The 19742-nt window shown below is 36.6% G+C and overlaps 1 protein-coding gene across 2 annotated transcripts in view; it reads left to right on the top strand.

Annotated features, from left to right (window-relative positions):
* LOC117411025 (proteasome activator complex subunit 4-like) overlaps positions 1-19450 on the top strand; it is a 46141-nt gene extending 26691 nt beyond the window's left edge. Inside the window, exons 25-47 of one of the 2 annotated variants that reach the window (XM_059024845.1) lie at positions 84-146; positions 401-496; positions 1356-1487; positions 2609-2818; positions 3103-3239; positions 3355-3408; positions 3805-3934; positions 4437-4518; positions 6276-6429; positions 6958-7027; positions 7493-7618; positions 7792-7944; positions 8748-8852; positions 9530-9621; positions 10015-10146; positions 10473-10681; positions 11343-11428; positions 11542-11670; positions 11996-12151; positions 14679-14841; positions 15280-15413; positions 16969-17107; positions 17371-19450. In XM_059024845.1, the coding sequence (XP_058880828.1) occupies positions 84-146; positions 401-496; positions 1356-1487; positions 2609-2818; positions 3103-3239; positions 3355-3408; positions 3805-3934; positions 4437-4518; positions 6276-6429; positions 6958-7027; positions 7493-7618; positions 7792-7944; positions 8748-8852; positions 9530-9621; positions 10015-10146; positions 10473-10681; positions 11343-11428; positions 11542-11670; positions 11996-12151; positions 14679-14841; positions 15280-15413; positions 16969-17103 (2748 nt within the window). In that variant the 3' untranslated portion in view covers positions 17104-17107; positions 17371-19450. Of the gene's footprint in view, positions 1-83; positions 147-400; positions 497-1355; positions 1488-2608; positions 2819-3102; positions 3240-3354; positions 3409-3804; positions 3935-4436; positions 4519-6275; positions 6430-6957; positions 7028-7492; positions 7619-7791; positions 7945-8747; positions 8853-9529; positions 9622-10014; positions 10147-10472; positions 10682-11342; positions 11429-11541; positions 11671-11995; positions 12152-14678; positions 14842-15279; positions 15414-16968; positions 17133-17370 lie in introns of both variants that reach the window. The other variant, XM_034018029.3, reaches the window with a different exon arrangement.
* Positions 19451-19742: the final 292 nt, after the last annotated feature.

The following is a 19742-nucleotide window of genomic DNA, read 5'->3' as shown; positions in this document are numbered from 1 at the left end:
TTTATATTGATGAATATTTTATCAGCAGCAAATATCCAGACTGATAATACTAACTGTTTTTAAACACTTTCTTTCATTTGCAGCTACATGGCAGGAAGCAACACATCCGAGCATTACTCATTGATAGAGTTATGCTGCAGCAAGAGGTATGTACCCAGGGTTCATGAGTTAAAACTTTGTGTATAAGACCCATAGTTCTGAAACAAGAGTTTGTAATTACAGATTACTAGGTTTTTTTTCTGAATGTTTCTGACATGCACACTGTGAGCAGGCATAGTAAAAATAACACAAATGAAAATATATATACTGTATATACAGATTAACACTGAAATTCAACAGTTGCTGCTTAAAAAAAAAAAAAAAAAAAGAAAAAAGTTGTATTGTTCCACTTCTGTTCCAGTTGAGAAAACTGACTGTTGAAGGATGTGAATACAAGACTATTCATAGAGACCTTTTAAGGGACCTCCTGCGTTTGTCAACCAGTACATACAGTCAGGTAATGCCTGTGGTGTGTTTGTTTTTGGAGGAGGGGGGTGTTGGAGAACAGTGAAGGTGAGGTGGAGAAACCATAAATCACTGGTTAAGAGCACTCTGGCAAGAATGCAGACGTAGAGTGCGTTCAGTAGCAGAGCGCTTTCTCGTAGCACCCCGTAACACACGTGAGCAGTTATTGAATGTGGTGTATTAAAACAGTTGCTTTAAGCGAGTTTTGCAATTTTTGTATATTTTTTTAAATGTAATTACTACTACTGTATTTTTGTAATGTGAAGTTACTGACAGTTTTTCGTTTTTGAGGCGTGAGTCATTTGTTAAGTTATAATAGTCCATGTTTTCTTTTCTAATATAATCATCACTTTAAAAAATAAATAAATAAATAAATACCATAATCAGTTTTAAAAAGCCAAAATGACAACAAAAATATTACTTCACAAAATTTAGTTTGCAGCCACCGCACTGATAATTCAGGTCGGACATTTTGGACCTCCAGCGAGGCAGCTCTGAGCTTGACTTGCTACTGTTAGAAGCGAGTCAAGAATGACCTGACCGTGTGCAGGTCATTCAATAGAAAGCGCCACGTAACGCTCTGGAGCGCTTTGCCTATTGAACGCACCCCTGGTTTGAACCTCAGTTCATAGAGGATACACCACCTGCTGGTGTTAACCCCTATTTTAGGATCACATTTAAGAATTGGGGCAGTGATCAGCTGTCCTTTTACAGTTTCTTTCTATAAAAACTGATGAAAATGTGAAAAATTGGTTTTTATATAGATATAGAGTGTAATTGCCAGGCTACTAAATTTAACATAGACTTGATGTACTGCTGTAGTTTTTAACTGTTGTTTTAAACATGTGCAGGTTAGGAGCAAGGCCCAGCAAGTTTTCTTTGTAACCCTCGGAAGTTACAACTTCTGCTGCAGGGACCTGATTCCATTGGTGCTGGAGTACCTGAAACCAGACAGGCAGGACATCTCCCAGCAACAGTTTAAAGTATGTTCAATAAAATACTTCAGTCCTTTGTTGTTGCTTATAAAAAAGATTAACAGGTTATTACAGGTCCCTTGTTTTAATACTGTTCTCCTTTAAGGTATCCTCTTATCCTAGCCCTTGTTTTTTTTTTTATTGTAAATCATGTCTATAATCGTATCTTGATTCCACTTTTTATTTAGCAAGTTCTGTGCAGTATTTTGTCCATATACAGATTTTGATTTTTACCAGGGTTGGGACCTGTTCATTTAATGTCCACTTGCTTACTCATTCAAGTAACAGTACTCATCATTGTGTGTTATACAGTTTGGTTTGCTGGACCTCCTTGGCTTTGAAGCACTGGTATATTCTGGTATATAAGGCTATTCTTTGTAAATTACCAACATATATAAATGAACTCTTTTATAGTCACTTTTTGTAACTACAGTATTAGATTGCATACATTTTTTTAATTTTACGGTTCCTAAAGTGCGTACAGAGGCTGCTAAAAGATAATTTGTCTATTTTGCTTCTTGGTCTTGGAATGATTTACAATCTAAACTTAAGTTGCAGTCCCGAATAACTTTAGTACAATTTAAGAGTAAGCTGCACGATTATCTGCTTGAGAGCTGTTCATGTTTTAAGTAGTTGAGTAGACTTGTTACTGTTTGTTTCTATTTGTTTGTTGACTGTTTCACTGATTGTTGACTATTGTTATGATTTGTTTGTGTCTTAAGTATTTCATGTTTGTGTCTGTGTTTGTATCGTGTTTTATTGTGTTGCTGCTGCCTTTCTTGGCTAGGTCGCACTTGTAAAAGAGATTTTAATCTCATTGTACTTATCTAGTAAAATAAAGGTTTTAAAAAAAGAAAACTCAGTTGCATGCCCCTGTAAGCATCCTTTTGAGTGAATATATCAAATGGGCTTAATTTACTAGTGTAATATTAATCAACTGAAATTGTTATGAATAGCCTGTTTATTTATTTGATATAAATATATCAGTCCTACCCCTCTGCCCCCACTATAACAAATGGAGAATATTGCATTGGAACAGCTGCTTGTTTTGTTTTATTTAGCTTTTTATTTAAGATATATAAAAAACATGATCTGGTACTGTTTATAATGCTGCCTCTCTCTGGTTCCAGGGTGCCTTGTACTGTCTCCTGGGGAATCACAATGGAGTTTGCCTAGCTAATCTCCATGACTGGGACTGCATTGTACAGACCTGGCCGGCTATCATCTCGTCTGGCCTCAGCAAGGCCATGTCTTTGGAGAAGCCTTCCATCGTCCGTCTGTTTGACGATCTTGCAGACAAGATCCACCGACAGTACGAAACCATTGGACTGGACTTCAGTGTAAGATCAAGCTTCTCGTCCATAACTAATGAAACTCAACTACGCCAAATTTAGAAACACTAAAATTAGAAATCTAGCAATCCTTTCTCAATTGATGACATTCAGAAAGACTTTCAGTCAAATTGTTTGTCATTACTTGCGTTTCTTTCAGTATTTGTAAAGATCAAGCTTCTATTCTGTACTTTATTTCCCCTGGCATTGTGCAGAATATAGCTTTACCACAGTAACATCATAAAACATCTTAGGGTAACTGAATATATATATTTTTTTTTAATAAATGAAAGGTACCTGGTGGTAGTTTGGAGATAGCTCTGCAGATTATGAAGTCAAAAAACCCAACTACAAATCTCCCACTACCCACTTCAGAAGAGATTGAGAAAGGTGTTCAACTCCAGCAGGCAAAAAATATTGACTCTGTGCTGTAAGTAAAGAAGTATTTAAACAAAGTCTGTCGTAGTCTGTTTTTTTCTGAGCTTTTTAATTAAGTTAAATAACATACATGCAGAATGATCGTGTTTGTTTTTCTTTTTCCCTAGAAAATATGAGAGATTGGTCAATAGCTTGTTGGACGCCCTCCATCAGAGAAATCTGTACGTACCTGCACTGCATCATTTTATATTTACCATTGTAATAGTATTTAAAATTGGAGCCTTTCAGCTATTCTAAAGGGAACTGTTGTTGTGCTGTATTTTATGGCATGTTTCAAATTAATAAAAAAAAAAAAAAAAGCCATTCAAAATTCTCTGTTTCCAGGGGACCTAACTTTAAACTATTAATTAGTAGTTATAATAATTAATTAGTAGTTACCATACCTAGTAATACCCTCCTTTTTACCACCACCATCCTTTTGGCCCCAGTAGGTAGGCTCTGCTGAAAGAAACTGAGAATACCACTTTTATAATGTTAACTTGAGTTGTTCAATATCTATTATGAGAGACTTTTTGCACCTCTTATACTTTAACGCTCTTTGCTTCTTTGTCTTTTAGTCCCTGGAAGTTTGAGCATATTGCCATTGGCTTTCTTTCCCTGCTGTTGAGGGATGATAAGCCCATCCCTGTCCCAGCAATCCGGTTCTTTGTGCAGAGTCTGAACCACGATGCACTCGTTGTTCGAAAGGTGAGTTCATTGTAAATATTTTATCATCTGGTTTAAGATATGTTGGTTCGTGCTTTATGTAATTTTTTTTTTTTTTTTACATTTTCATTTTTGTGTGGATTTCAGGAGTAACTCTTTCTTGTGTTAATTCTGGTTGGAATACACATATCTACAACAGTTGCTTGTTCTAGAAGCCGGCAGCATAGGCAATGTCATATACCAGTTTCGTGCTGAATAGGATGTTCTGTGTTAAATCTGGTGACAACACCCTCTTGACTCTCATCAAAGTGATGTGAATGTGTTCCTCTTTGCTTAAAGACATTTCACATCTGTAAGACATAGTCAGCCTTTAGAGTTATGCCTAAGATGTCTAACTTATGGAATCTCCTGTATATCTTTCATTTATTTCAAGTCTGTGGGGCAAATAATAATTATTTAATTTGCATTCGTCAGTCAGCAAATTATTTAGTTAATATGAAGATTTTAGCAATATGTTTCTTAGTTCTGTGGTTTTTGCTTCCAGGTGGCAATCTCAGCTGTTGCTGGTATTCTGAAGCAGCTGAAGAGACCTCACAAAAAAGTGGAAGAGAATCCTTATGAAATTGGTAAGTGTGTGTATTTTAAAATTGCTTTTATCGCTATTTTTATATGACCCTTATTTAATGTAGATTTGACTCTCAAACAAAAGGGCTGATTGTTTCCTAATTGGCTTCCTTAACATACTGTGTATTTTTTTTTGCCCCATTTAATTCTTGAAAGGAATTGTAAGGACTATAAATGCAGATTTTTATTAATCTTCCCTTTTATCATTATGCTGGTGCTTTCTCTTGAATCAGAAGTGCTGTGCTGCATCAAGTTCAGATCTTTCACCTATCATTCACAATGTTATCCCAGCAATGAGGCTACACAGTAACACACTTCTTATTACATCTTCAGAACTGCTTTTTTTTTTTTTTTTTTAAGAAAGTGGTGAAACCTTCATATGGCACAATTTCTTGAGAACAACATTAAGTTTTATGGTGTGGAATAATGAAGGCTTATATCTTGGGAACAACTTGATAAATGTTGCTGAATCTTTACATGAAACACCAACATACTATATATGTAGTGACACTTAAACTATTACTTGAACAGCTGGTCTGTATGAGCATACTGTTTTAAGTTATGTTAACCTACTATTTTTTACATTATTGACTTGTGAAATTCTGCAGTGTGTTTATTCATCCCCTTTGCAGGTACAGTGTCACTTGCATACATATTTTATTTACTTAAAAAACAAAAATCCCACACTTGCATACCTGTCAACATTAAGTTTTCAAAATAAGGGAGCTTTTGTAAACTGAAATCTTAGTTGCCTAAATTGAAGTGAATACCTACATGAGACAGACATACAACTATTCCACTTTTACTTGGTAGAGTGATAGACTGTGACTATTACACTTTATTACTTGGTAGAGTGATAGACTGTGACTATTACACTTTATTAATTGTACTGTAGATGTAGGTGGCTGATTTGGCAGCAGCCAGTACTTTGTAAACGAGTCCACTGAAGTTGATTTTGCATGACAGCAAAGCACACACAGTTGGTGTTACTTTCATCACACAAGAAACCTAAGGGCCGAGTTTGGTACTGCACATTGACCTTGTCATCAAAGAATGAGCTGTGGCACCAACTTTATAACAAGAAAAAAAATCTAAATTAAATAAGTCCATAATAAAAATAAAAGCGCCAAAATACACAGCAACGTGGTATTGCAACGTTATTCATTACACTGCACGTATGTGGCAGATCTGTAATACCACTGCCAGTAACTTCTATGTTAAATGAATACACTACTGCTGTAAATTAGCACATGTTAGCAGTCATTTTGAATTTCTAAAGCAATGTTGATGCTGAAATTGTCACAGCATGTGAAGGTCTCTGCATATGTAACTTTCTTGATCTCTGTTTTTCCTTTGGCAACAAAAGATGTTATTAATTGAAGTGCTGGTTTTCTGAGTGTCACTGGCTTTTTGGTGTGTTTGTGATCTCTCGTGTTTACCACAAACATGATTCTTGCTCCCATGTCCCACCGTTAAAATCAGTCCTGTATAGTTTACAGAAAGTACGCCTTTTTTCAACATTGTTTAGGATAATGTGGAAATACATTGTTTCCCAAGAAGCTTGAAAAATATATAAATAAATAAACCACAGACCATATATAACATTTGTAAAATTTAAAGGTTTGCTGACATAAAGGTGTTTAACAGTAGAGTTTTCAGAAAAATACGGGAGAAAATCTGTTCCAGGAGTTGTCTGGGAGAAGTGTCCAAAAACCGGGAGAATCCTGGCTATTGCTCTCATTTTCTGTTGTCTTTTTAGGTAGATGCAGTGAACATTCTGAAATCCTGGTGGGAGACAGGCCTGATAATCAATGGATGCTTTATGACAGTGGCAGTTTGCCAAGAACGAAAGAAGCCTGGGTGGCATGTGCCTTTGTGGAGAAAACACACTGGGGATATTACAGCTGGCCTCAGTAAGTTCACAAGAAAGCAGGAGCTTTTCTGCACATGTTTTCATATTATATTGGGCCACTTTTATTATTTTGACACTATTGATATATATATTAATAGAAGCATTGGTTTACATTTTAACCCTTTACATTACATGTGTCCCACAGAAAATTATGCTAGCTTTCTTATTTTTGCTATAAGGTGCACAAAACAGGGTTTAAAATGTACTGACAGGTTGGATCTGGTCATCCAAATTGCCAGTTTCCATGTGATACTTGAGTTGCACACAATTTCTTAAAATATTAGTCAAGGTAAAAACTATTGGGCAAGATTCACAGACCTTCAAATCGTCATTGGCAAACAACCTTTGAGAATGTGTTTTATGATGTCTCCTCTCCTCTCCTATCTCTCTATCAGAGAGAGAGAGAGAGAGAAACCCAGTGAAATGTATTCTTTAGTATAATACTTGTATCAGTGCTTAGTGGAAATGGCCAATATGTTTCTTCTATGTAGTTGGCTCATAATTTCTTTCTTTGCCCCCTCCCTGTCAGAAAACTGTCTCTTTATGCCCCTGCGGAGGAACAACCAAAACTTGGTCTAAAGAGGGAAGATATGACCGAGGTGAGTAATACAGAAAGTGTAATGCAGCTTTTTATAGTTACATGGATGTATGGTAAGTGTATAGCTAGACGGCACAGCCAAAATGTCAGAGGTGCCATTCTAGAGCAGCTCATTTATTTACCTGCTCATAAATAACTTCACCACATCTTTTTTTGAGAGGTTCTCTGTATAATCTGATGGTGCCGCTAACAATTCTGCATAGTCTCATTCAACCCAGGATGTGACCTGTGTTGTGTGTCGATTTTAAGTGCACTAAGATACAGCTATAAACTTATACTGTGATGCTATTAAAAAAAAAAAAAAAAAAAAAAAAAAAAAAAAAAATTCAGACCCCATGTAGTCAGTTTTACTTGTAGGCATATACTATAAGATACTATTTCCCTATTCTGTGTTTATATATATATATATATATAGAAATAACTTCTATACTGTACTCTCAATAAAATGTCTAATTAAACATTGCAGGTGGAGCAGATCATCTTCGATCACTTTTCTGACCCCAAATTTATAGAGCAGTTGATGAAGTTCCTTTCACTGGAAGACAGAAAAGGAAAGGATAAATTCAATCCCCGGAGGTTCTGCCTCTTTAAGGTAAATAATTCCTTGTAGATTGACTGGTGGTGTTGCCTGTACAGAAAACATCACAGTTGAGTAAAATTAACTCTGATGATCACAGATAGTGATAGTGCTTACATAATAGTGTAACTGATCATTGGTTGTGCTGTATAGTTTTAGGAAATCATTCTGATCACTTTTCTTTCCAGGGTTTGTTCAGAAACTTTGACAACGCCTTTTTGCCTGTGCTGAGGCCGCACTTGGAGCGTTTAGTTGCAGATTCCCATGAGAGCACCCAGCGCTGTGTAGCTGAAATCGTCGCCGGGCTCATCAGAGGCTGTAAACACTGGACTTTTGAAAAGGTCAGCCCTTCTGATTTTATGTTTTTAATAAAGCACCAATTGATTTCAGTCAATATGTTAAAGCACTACAGATCATTGTCTTTTGAAAAAAGAATAATATTAAGCTAGTTACTTCCTTGCAGTCTTCTCTTGTAGCAATGGCGATCTCAATACTGAGAATTGCTTCTGGCTGCTTCACCAGATTATTCATGTTGTCGTTCAGATTGTATAGCTGATCTAAATTTTTCTATAGCAAGTACAATGGAAAGATGAACACTCCACAGTCTACGAGCAGTTAAAATGTATTTCTGCCCTGACTATTGCGACAGAACCTTAACTTTAAATCTCCTGGAAACCCACAAGGTAATTTGGTAAGGTAACAAGTTTTTTTTGGAGGGGGTAGGGGTTAATAAGCTTAATAAACAGAGGCACTATTGCTTTGTTTATGCTGACTTAATGCAGCATCCTCAATTCCTTGATTCTGTAGAGTGGATAAATGATCTCTCGGTGCAAGACAGCATCTTGTAAAGAGCAAAAAAACCGATCCACATGCATTGTGTTCTTCAGTCAGGGAATGCTCTGTTTAGCCACCAGGGGTCAGAAGGTACCCTGTTAATGGCCAGCATTGACTGAGTGTGTGTCAAAGAAACCTGGTGGGTTTGCAGTTCTAGAGCTAAAATGTATAATATTACTTTGACATGTAACTAATGTACTACATGCTAACAACCATCAAACTACTGAAGCCTTGGCTGTTTTAGAGTGGGTCTTCATTTTTGAAATTATTTGGAAACTCTGTTAAACAGCTATGCCCATTCTTTGTCTAGGTGGAGAAGCTATGGGAGTTTCTGTGTCCATTGATTCGAACGGCTTTGACAAACATCACAGTGGAGACTTACAGTGACTGGGGAACGTGCATTGCCACAGCCTGTGTATGTATCTGTCTGCTTTTATTATATTACCTCCTATTGTTTTGTGATGTACGGTATTAACACTGGAGATGGGGTGGGACCAAAATCTTTCAATTTTAATGTTGAATCCTCAACCTCTAATTCAGTGGTCAGATTAGAAGGTATTTTATTATCAATTTGAATCCTTTCCTGTTTTTCAACGTCTGAATCTGCTGTCTTGGCCGTTGTGGGTTCTACTGGTGTGGTCCAATAGTGTACAATCAGAACATCTCATTTGGATTGCCCCAGGAGGCTGCCTTCCCTGTGCCCTGGTAGACAGTTCTTCAGTGATGCAGCAGATATCTACTGTAGAGCAGAATGTCTTATGTTGCATAGTGCTATAATAAACTGAACTCCTCAGCCTTTCTATTTTGTGTCTCGCATTTAATTTGATTAGTCTATACAGTGTCAGGTTTATGAGTCTTATTAAAATATGTACCGGAGATGTTAAGGTGCATTTACACTGTATACAGATAACTCTGTAAATGTTAGCACTGCAAATATAACAGCTGTACAAAGCAACACCAAAGGAAGAGGTCACTGCAAGAGATTTAAAAATAGAATTTACTGAATAGTATTTGCTGACCTTTGATAAGGGCATTGTCTGCAGTGCATTCAATAATATGTGTCACTTGAGGTTATCTGTTGTTTCCCTGCAGGAGAGCAGAGACCCTCGGAAACTGCACTGGCTGTTTGAGATGCTAATGGAGTCCCCAGTAAACGGCGAAGGGGGTTCTTTTGTAGATGCCTGGTAAGGAAGCTCATTAAAAATATAATACCTGTGCAACTTGGTGCCCTTATCCTTGGAGAAGTATCCTGTATTGAAACAAAAAAAGCCACGAAAGGGGAGACATAGCTTGTCTTCAAGAAATTATTTTAATGACCTTCTCAACTACATTATGATTTGGAGTCTTAACCACTAAACTACAAACAAAGGGAAGAAAATAACAAACACACCAGATGATTTTGTTTCTTAAACAAGTTGTAATTTTTATTTTCATTTTTTATTCGTATTCCTATTGTATTTTTTTTATTTTAGAATATGTTCATGATTGCAGTAGTTTGTAATCACATGCAGTGATTGTTTTGAGTGCAGTATCTTGGTCGTGCAAAGACAATTTCCTTCCCTTTTCTCTGAATTTAGCCGGCTGTATGTTCTACAAGGAGGTCTTGCTCAGCAGGAATGGAGAGTCCCTGAGCTTCTTCATAGACTGCTTCAGTACCTGGAGCCCAAGCTCACACAGGTCTATAAAAATGTGCGGGAGAGGATAGGAAGGTGAGTAGTCATTCAATTTCTGAAATATTTTAGTATAATCCACACCCTACCATGCTTAAGGTCACTACCATGTCAAAAACAACTATTTTTCAGCATTACATAAAAAAGACAATAATATGGTTATATAGATATAGAATAGAGAGTGGATGAATACACACAATTAGTGCAGGTATTGTTTTTAGTGGAATTCCTACACCAGCAGTGTTTTGAAGAGTTAGTCACAGAATTTGATGATCAAAAGCAACCTAAACTTTTAGCTGATCACAAACATTAATGTGATGTTAACCGTGTGTTTCCAGTTTTACTCTCTTGTTGTGATTCCCCAGTGTTCTAACCTACATCTTCATGATCGATGTGAGTCTACCCAACACACGGCGGACCTCCTCCCCGCGGATCTCCGACTTCACAGCCCGCATCCTGGTCAGGCTGAAGCCCCTGATGGACGTGGACGAGGAGATCCAGAACCACATTGTGGAGGAGAACGGATTTGTGGAGCAAGACGAAAGGACCCAGGCCATTAAACTGCTAAAGACGGGTGAGAAAGCAGAACTGCCTGAATTCTCTTCTATGCTATTAGGTAGCCTGTGGCATGACATGAAACCCAAATAAAAAAAGATGAACCCACAATGTTTGGAACAATGTCTTGTCTATAGTTCAACATATGGGATAAAGAAAACAGTTTCTGTATTCTAAGCACTTGATCAAATTGTTTTCAGCTTTATTTCAAAGGACAAATTAACAAAGTGAATTCTAGCAGCAGGATTGGGGCAGCAGGGGTGGTAACTAAATGTAAAGAACGATTAAATGTACAGTATTAAAACACTGCCCTTTAATTCATCATTAGTTTTCTTTTTTTCTCACTCTTGTAATGTGCTGTCATAGGCAAACATGAAACTTGGTTTACATCATGACATGCTTTATATCGCGAACTATGCCTGCACGGCAAGTATTTATTTAAAGTATTTTTTGTATGAACCTTCCAATTTAAAAATGTCCATTCTGTGTTTATAATGATTTTTCATTTTAGTTTGTTTTATATTTGCATGTCTTTTTATTTTGTTTTATATGTTACATTTAGTTTTATTTAGTGCTATTTCGTATTTGCGAAAAACAGGGGGCTCTATGTATAGGCAATGGAAATCGGTTGGCCTCTACTGTTTTTTTTTTTTTGTTACTGATCTTCTTATTTGTAACAGTTTTAAAGTGGCTGATGGCAAGCGCAGGAAGGTCCTTCTCCACAGCTGTTCCAGAGCAGCTCCAGCTTCTCCCTCTGCTTTTTAAGGTATATTCCTGTTTCCTTGCTTTTATTTCAAATGCTATAAAGTGATCTAGAAATCCTGGTAGGGGTATTTTTTAAATTAAGTTGTTAATGCTGTCGTGTGAATTTATACACAGATTGCACCGGTAGAGAATGATGACAGTTACGATGAGATGAAGAGAGATGCAAAGACTTGCTTGTCTCTTATGTCTCAGGGACTGCTGTATCCACAGCAAATAATGTTGGTGCTACCAGTTCTTAAAGAGGTATGTTCTGTGTCTGTTCATCCAATTCAACATTATTCATTAAAAAGGTTGAAAAGGGAGGAGAAAGTGAACTTCATTTGCCCAATAATAAGTAACTCATTAGTTTTTTTTTGTTGTTTGTTTTATATTACAACCCTGTTTAGTACATGAATCTCTAGATAAAAAATGTACCCTGTATGATTTCTCGGGAGGCACCTTCATTATCATTCGCTAATCAGAAGGTTTAAGGTCTACTTTTGTAATTTATTGTATTCGATTGCTTTTGGCTGTAGGAAGTTTTTCAGTGCTGTGTGTGTTTTTTTTCTTGTCTTTGTTTTGCACACAGATAGCAGGGAGCACTTCTTGGCATGCCAGATACACGGTGCTGACCTACCTCCAAACAATGGTGTTTTACAACCTCTTTACCTTTTTGAACAACAAAGAGGCCGTGCATGATGTGCGATGGCTGGTGCTCAAACTCCTGCAAGATGAACAACTTGAGGTAAATAAACTTGTGCTGTAACATGCTTTTAAGGTAACTTTTGCACACCTCAAAATTGTAAAAAATAAATAAATAAAAATCATATTATAGGGTCAAAATTACTGCAGTATTAACCCTTTGCGGTCCATTTATTCAGCGCGTCTCAGGCGCGTTGGGTCCAATTTATTTTCACACACGCAGTCTATTTTAGACGCGCTGTTTAAAAGTATTTTTTTTCACAGTAAAACAGGTTTAAAAGGCACTGCATATGAACAGGACACTCAGTACTGCATCTCCAGCCCCACCCCACCCCTCGTTCACTGTATTTTACACATACCTCTTCATAGTTGTGCATACCGATAAATCATCTCCTGATCACTCGCTTTATCACCAAACTCCTCAATAATGCGATCCAAGTCATTATTTTATCACTATAACATCTCAAAAAGCTCTGCAAATGTCTGTGATATTCTCTGAGCGACATCGGACCGGAAAGGGAAAATTGTAATGTCGGACCTGGTCCGACATAGGACCACAAAGGGTTAAAGAAGTCAAATCCATGTTCTTGCCTCGTATTATGCTTGCTGTGATTTGTGTAACTGTTAATTAGGCTGTAGATACATATTCTGTATTTTTCAGACTTGGTGCCCCTGTACTGACTAGAAGGCTGTTTTCAAACAACTTTTCTAAGCAGTAATTAAACAATGCATGTTCTTATTTCCTTAAGTTCATATTTAGTGTAATCCTAATTCATGTAACTGCTACAGGGTATACTAGTAATATGTAAAGATTACATGGAATAATATTCCATGTAAACCAGGTTTTTACGTGTTTTGCATCCATGGAGGGTGCTTGTGGATGTTACATAACATGTCTCTGATTATGCAGTCCAGATAATACCAAGCAGGTCAGCTGCAGTCAACACTCCAGAATCCGCACAGCCCCCCTCACTGAGGTATCTGCTGATCTTGCTGTTGCCATGGAAACCACTCTGCTAGTGGAGTCATTTAGTTTTCTTCACGAAGGCAGTGAGAACTAAGCCACAGGGATGATATTATTATTATTATTATTATTATTATTATTATTATTATTATTATTATTTTATGGTGTGTGAGGTCATGGGCTATTATGCCTCTCAGCAGCATAACAAGAATGAAAAACATTCATTCTGCTAATTCCTCATTAAAAAAATAGAATCTAAAGAATGTATTTTACAACTTTACACTATAATTCTCTATGTAGCTATAAAAATCCAATAGGACTACAGCAACCGAATATTTTAACTTCTAAAAAACATTTTGGTAAGAGGGAATTTGTCATAGTGTCTGTGTCCACAGCCGTGACATTTTACTCTACTCTTATAGAATTATACATCAAAAATACCCTGTACCCTGTATAAATGTACCATCAAATCAAAATTGGGAAATGAAACGTAACTCATTTCAAAGTGTCTGAAGAATGCTCCAAGACCAGTCTAAATGTAAACAAAATGCCTTCCCTGGGTTCCTAACTGCAGTATCCAAACATGTGTTAGAGTGGCCAAACCTGTTAAGCACTCCTAGCTAGAGAAAATGAGGGAAAACCATTGATAGAAAATGTGTAAAGCAAAAAATAAAATAAAGGTGTCATCTGAAATGTGTGATTGAAAAATACTTCAGGACTACATGACAGTTTCTTTTTGTTGTGTTAACATGATAGTATGACCTTTACAAGGTTAAAAAAAAGAAACTGGCACAAGTTGTTCTTCGAAATAGACTGTAATGCAGGGAGCAGCGTTGTAAATGACCACAGATCCCCTATGATTTGCTCATTTTTCAGTCAGGCATCTTTCCCATACAGGGATTTCACATTGGCACTTCATATCTTGTTTAATAACCTGATCCCTTGGGGCAGGAACCAGCTTCCAACAGACGCTCACTAAACTGCAGATTAAAACAGAGGCTTTTGCATTTTTTAGTGATTTATTAAGTTGTTTGTGTTTGAAAAATGTGGCATAAAAATGGAAATATGAGGGAGGGGAACTGTCAAGAGCCCATTGTTGGATAACTGTGTTTAATTAGCATGGTGCTTGCAGCATCACTGATTGCTTTTGAGGTGCCACAGTACATTGTGTTCAGTAATATAATACCTAATCTGCTAAATTGTACACTGTCTGTACAATGAATATACAAATATTTTAGAGTATAAATATGCAACCGTATGTATTAATAGGGCATTTTATGTAATCCTTGCTCAGTTTCCATACCAGTCGGTATGAGACAGAACTTTGGGTTTTCCATTAATTATTTATGTGGTACAATAAACCCCTTTTGGTTTCCTAAAATAGATTTGTTTCTTTTTCAGTGCTGGATAATTCATGATGCTTCTGTTGCCCGCTGACTATTAAAGGAGTAGACTCATGAAAGTTTAAAGAGCTGTGACTTTGACCCAGCATGGAAGCACACTGCTGCTGTCTTGGCTGAAAGGGCAGCGGTGACGTGCAGTACCTGGTCCGACGCAGCGAGGGTGACATTTGCAATGATCTCTGTTCTGTGCTTTCCTTGTCCAGGTGAGGGAGATGGCTGCCACCACCCTCAGCGGCCTCCTGCAGTGTAACTTTCTGACCATGGATGCCCCCATGCAGACTCACTTTGAAAAGCTCTGCAAGACCCGGCTTCCCAAGAAGAGGAAAAGGGACCCAGGCTCAGTGGTGGATACCATTCCTCCAGCAGGTGGGGAGAAAACAGACCTTCACTACAGCTGGCTTTCCGAGTGTGTACAGTGTTGTTGCCAGCTTGAATGAGTTACATTGGTGTACAATACTGGAAATGGAACTCTACTGAATGAAATAATAAGAGTGATCATAGCTTTGTAAGATACTGAGGGATTTTAAGACCCAACCAACTAGGGGGGTTGTGAGTAATATATGAGGGGGGTCCATTCAGTTGTTCTAAAACAGCGGTGGATCAAAATTTGCCACTGTTTAAGTCATTAAAATAAGGCCCTTTGCTAATCAACATCTAACCATGCATATGAATGTCTTGCATATGAAGGATCCCATTTTAATGCACTGTGAAACTTGTGTGTGTAATTAATCAGTAACATTTTTACTTTCTTGCTGGTAGTTGGTTAATACATGTTTTTATTTTATTTATTTTTGTTTTTTGCAGACTTGGTTAAGCGCCATGCTGGTGTGCTGGGGCTAAGTGCCTGTATCTTATCCAACCCCTATGATGTGCCCACCTGGATGCCCCAGCTTTTGATGGACCTGAGTGCACACTTGAATGACACCCAACCAATTGAGGTAAGCCAACTGCACATTGCATTACACTGTGCAGTGGAGACTGCTTAATGAGTGACTTTTGTTACAGTAAAAGTTGCTTAGAGTAAGTAGCAGCATTCCAAAAAATATAGCATTATACGTCCCCACGTGTTGTTTTAAAGTTATAAGTGTAAAAAGTTGTCGGGAGGTTAACAATGAAAACAAATATTACATGGGGAAGTGTAACGCTATATTTCTCGCAACCCCACTACTTACTCTTTTTAACCCTTTAAGGACCCCGATCCTGTTAACATGATCATACTGAAGTGGGCTTCTAGGACGGCGCTCATGTAAACATGATAAAAAAAAAAAAAAAAACAACAACTTTGTTTTAATGACTTGCAGGGCCACCATACTTTGTAGTACAGGCTTGAAACACATATCGTTGCATAGTGGAGGGACTGACGTTCACTTCCTGATGGTGAACATCACTGAGAGGGGCATTTAGTGTCTGCAGGGCAGAGACAGCTTACAGCAGCCAGACAGAGACAAAAGCAGAAACAAAACATCACAGGAACTTATTTAGAGCTAATACAAAAAATGGGAAACACTGTAAATCTGATGTATTTGACAATTATATTAGAACATTTATTCTATCTCGTGTTTTAATATATGTTTTTACAACATTTATAAATATTAAGAAACGAGTGCATGTAACCAGATACTATTTCATGAACTAAAGTTATCAGGTATGTTTTTTTTTTCCCTCCTTACTGATAATAATGGAATGAATAACTATTATTTTATTTATAAATATTTATTTTGAGAAAATAATCGAGAGTAGTGTCCATTATTGCTTATAAAGACCCTGAGAATAAACGTGTATTATGTCATTGCAATCACTCAGGTGAAACAATGTCTTGTAAGGTCCCCTGGGTCATTGAATAACACTTTTTTATACATGTATCTCTAAGCAGAATACATAATAAAAAATACTTAACTTTAAAAAATAAATAAATAAATAAAAATAAAATATTATGGGGGGGAGCAAAAAAGTTTATATGGTTTCTGAAATAATTTATAATGTTCCCCAGGGTGTTCTGAAAAAAGGACACCATTTCCAAGATGCTACTGGAAAAAATGTCGCTCCTGTTAATGTCACGCTCTGCATATTATCACCACATTGAGATGTCCCAGCCAGAATGTAATGGGAAATAAGCTCCTGATAATATCAAGCAGATCTATCAGCTGTACATCTGATTTCACCCTACTGTGATATCATTTGAAACTGCGTGCATGTTTGTTGACACGTTTTGTATACCGTATACTAAATGACCACCTTTCTGGATATGCAGCAACTGCAGTTTATATGAGAGTACTGAAAGTCTGACGTCCTGGGATATGAATGCAATTTTTAGTGTTGCTGTTACGAATTGTGTATGTACAGCAAAGTAGAGGGAACTAATAATGATACAAAATGATATGAAATTGCATATAGATATGATGTGGTGGTTTGTTTTGATACATCTTAAAGGGTGTTTGTTATTAACATAAAAGTAAATTACCTTCAAATAATTTTTTGTTGCTCATATTGCAGATGACTGTGAAGAAAACTCTCTCTAATTTCCGAAGGACACACCTTGACAACTGGCAAGAACACAAGCAGCAGTTCACAGACGACCAGTTGCTGGTTCTCACAGACCTGCTGGTGTCACCATGCTATTATGCATAACCAGGTGTGCTTGGGAATGTAGAGCTTTTGTGAGTTGTTTCTTTTTATTTCTGTCTTTAAGTTTTACATGTTTTTGTTTGAATTGTAATACAAATCTCTTTAAAACACTGCATTTAGCTGCAGAAACTAGACCTTCGACAGACAGCAGCATGTCATTCAAGAGCTCATTAAAATTGGTATTGTGAATATAAAAAAATCTGAACACTCACCCCTAATGTAATTATTGGAATACAAGAATAATATTCAATGTAATCTTTCTTTTTTTAGAAGCTGTGTGGGCAGAGGTTGAAGTTTTTCTGGAGAAAACTTCAAGCCATAAAATGCTCCTTTTTTATCAACTGATCTATGTAGCTGCAGTCCACAATGAAATGCAAACAAATTAAGTTTTTGGAATGAAGTGTGTATTTTATATATTTAGTACACATTTAAGTTTCTAATATACTTAATATTTAAGGTTAACATAAGCAGAGACAGTAGCCTGACAGGTTTGTAATATTATTGTACAGTTTTTGCTTGCAACAGTTCTCTCACTGCTCTGTGATGGCACCAACTGTTTCTTTGACATATTACTTGTGTTATGTATAGGTAAGAAATACATTGTATAAACTGTAGAAACATAGCACTAGCCAATTATTGTACAAAAAATGTAATCTTTAATGCAATGTACCATTCAGACATTCATGTGTAAAGATTCACATTACGTAGAGGTGTAAACTATATAGTGGTTCTGTCAGATACACAGTCCATATGCCATAACAAGTTTTAGTTTTAATGTGTGCTGTTTTTTTTTTTTTAATATTTGTATTATTTCAAAGGTGCTTTTTACACCCAACAAGTGTAGTTGTTTAAATAGACATATGGTTTATTGTGTTTTCATTGACTGCTTTGTGCGAGTCTGACAAGGTAATGGTAGGTGGCTTTTTAAGTTGTTTCCACCTCCTTCATTTAAATAGTTATGGCATATGACTTGTGTAGCGATAAATCCCTCCATCCACCTCCAAAAATCTGAAATCTTTATTGCATCCTACATTCATTTATCTGATTTTATTTATTTATTTTTTGTGAAGACTTGAGTAATAAAAAATGGGTGCATAGAATTGCAGTTTAGTACTTCACTCAAAGTCAAATACTTAACCACTATATAGTGTAGTGCCAAAACTACAGTGATTTTAGATGTACTGATTGCTTATTTTAAAAAAAAGCCAATAAATGGATTGTTTATAACAAACAAAAAACAAGGTACTTTGCATCTTTCATATGAACCAGAATGCCCAAATGCATTTGCATATCATTTTTTAGTTGGAGAACAAAACCTGATTTTGTGGACTGTGTTATGCATATCTTCATGAATGAGTAGCACCCCAGCCATCAAGTTGATTAAAATACAGCAAGTTGGGAACATACTGTACTTCCACACAATGAAGAATCTATTATCAAGCCCACACATAGTTTAATGTCAACCAGCAGTAATATCTGGTTCCCAAGATATTGTCACTGGTTGTTTAGTGCTTCTAGATTTATTATTTATTATTATTATTATTATTATTATTATTATTATTATTATTATTATACATTTAATATTAGTATTTATTATCCAGGATGAGACCAAATCTGTATCGCACAGATGAAAGGTCAGTGCTGTTTGACTTACAAAACCCTCCCTTTTCAGGTTACAATTCAATTACAGAACACCTTTTAAAATGTGTTTTTGTGGGGTGTGAGTGATTTATTGGGAATCCCAGTGGCCTGTTTGCTTCCTACAAGCTGCTTCTAGGAACTGATGAAGCAGAACGGTGCTGAGAACAGCACCGCTTTAAAAAATACTGTGTAGCACAGGCAAATTTATACAGCATGCATGTGAGTAATAATGCAGATGATATACTGTATTGCAGTTTAAACGTTTTTTTTTTTTTTTGTTGACTACTACAACCTAGTCCCTGGTTAGTTGGCAAGGAAAATGATTAAAAGCATGGAAGATGTCCGAGCGACACCTTTTTCTATTTTTAAAAACAAAATTAGCTTGTATTTTTGGTATTCAACAGGAGTTTCATTTGAAAGCGCCATGACTGCAGTATGAAAGCTACCTTCCTGGTTTGCAATAATGCAAAAAGAATTTTAGAAATGCAAGACTACAAGTTTTCTCTTTAAGTAGGGGAGCTTTTAGTAACAGTGTCCACTGAGGCTGTCAAATGAGAATTTCAAAGACCATCTTTTGACCGAAGTATGATGAAAAGCTCATACGAGCTACAACATTTTTCCAAGAATTATTATTGAGTTTTGTATTTTAAGATTTGAAAACATTGCAAAACTGGACCCAAATTGTTTACCAAAACATAGAAAGAAATTACATTCAAAATGGGTGGGGGGGGGGGGGGGGTATTCTTTCTTAGGATAGAAATTGATTTTGCTGCCAGCTTTTTTTCTTTCTAAAGGGGAGAACTAGTAAGAGATTTAGATGTGCAAAGTTAAATTGATTGCAGTGTTGGTTCTGGTTCCCATGGAGACCCCTTTTGCCTCAGTTCATGCTCTCATTTCCTCAATACAAGACCTGAATTCTAATTGCTTCTTTTTATCTTGCACATACTGTATTCGGCAATAATGGCAGAGAGGATTGTGCTGTTAGGGAGGGAGGGAGGGGG

This window comes from Acipenser ruthenus, chromosome 6 (genome assembly GCF_902713425.1).
Source record: "Acipenser ruthenus chromosome 6, fAciRut3.2 maternal haplotype, whole genome shotgun sequence".
NCBI lineage: Eukaryota > Metazoa > Chordata > Actinopteri > Acipenseriformes > Acipenseridae > Acipenser > Acipenser ruthenus.
Note: the sequence above shows the minus strand (reverse complement) of the source record. Positions and strands in the feature narration are given on the sequence as shown.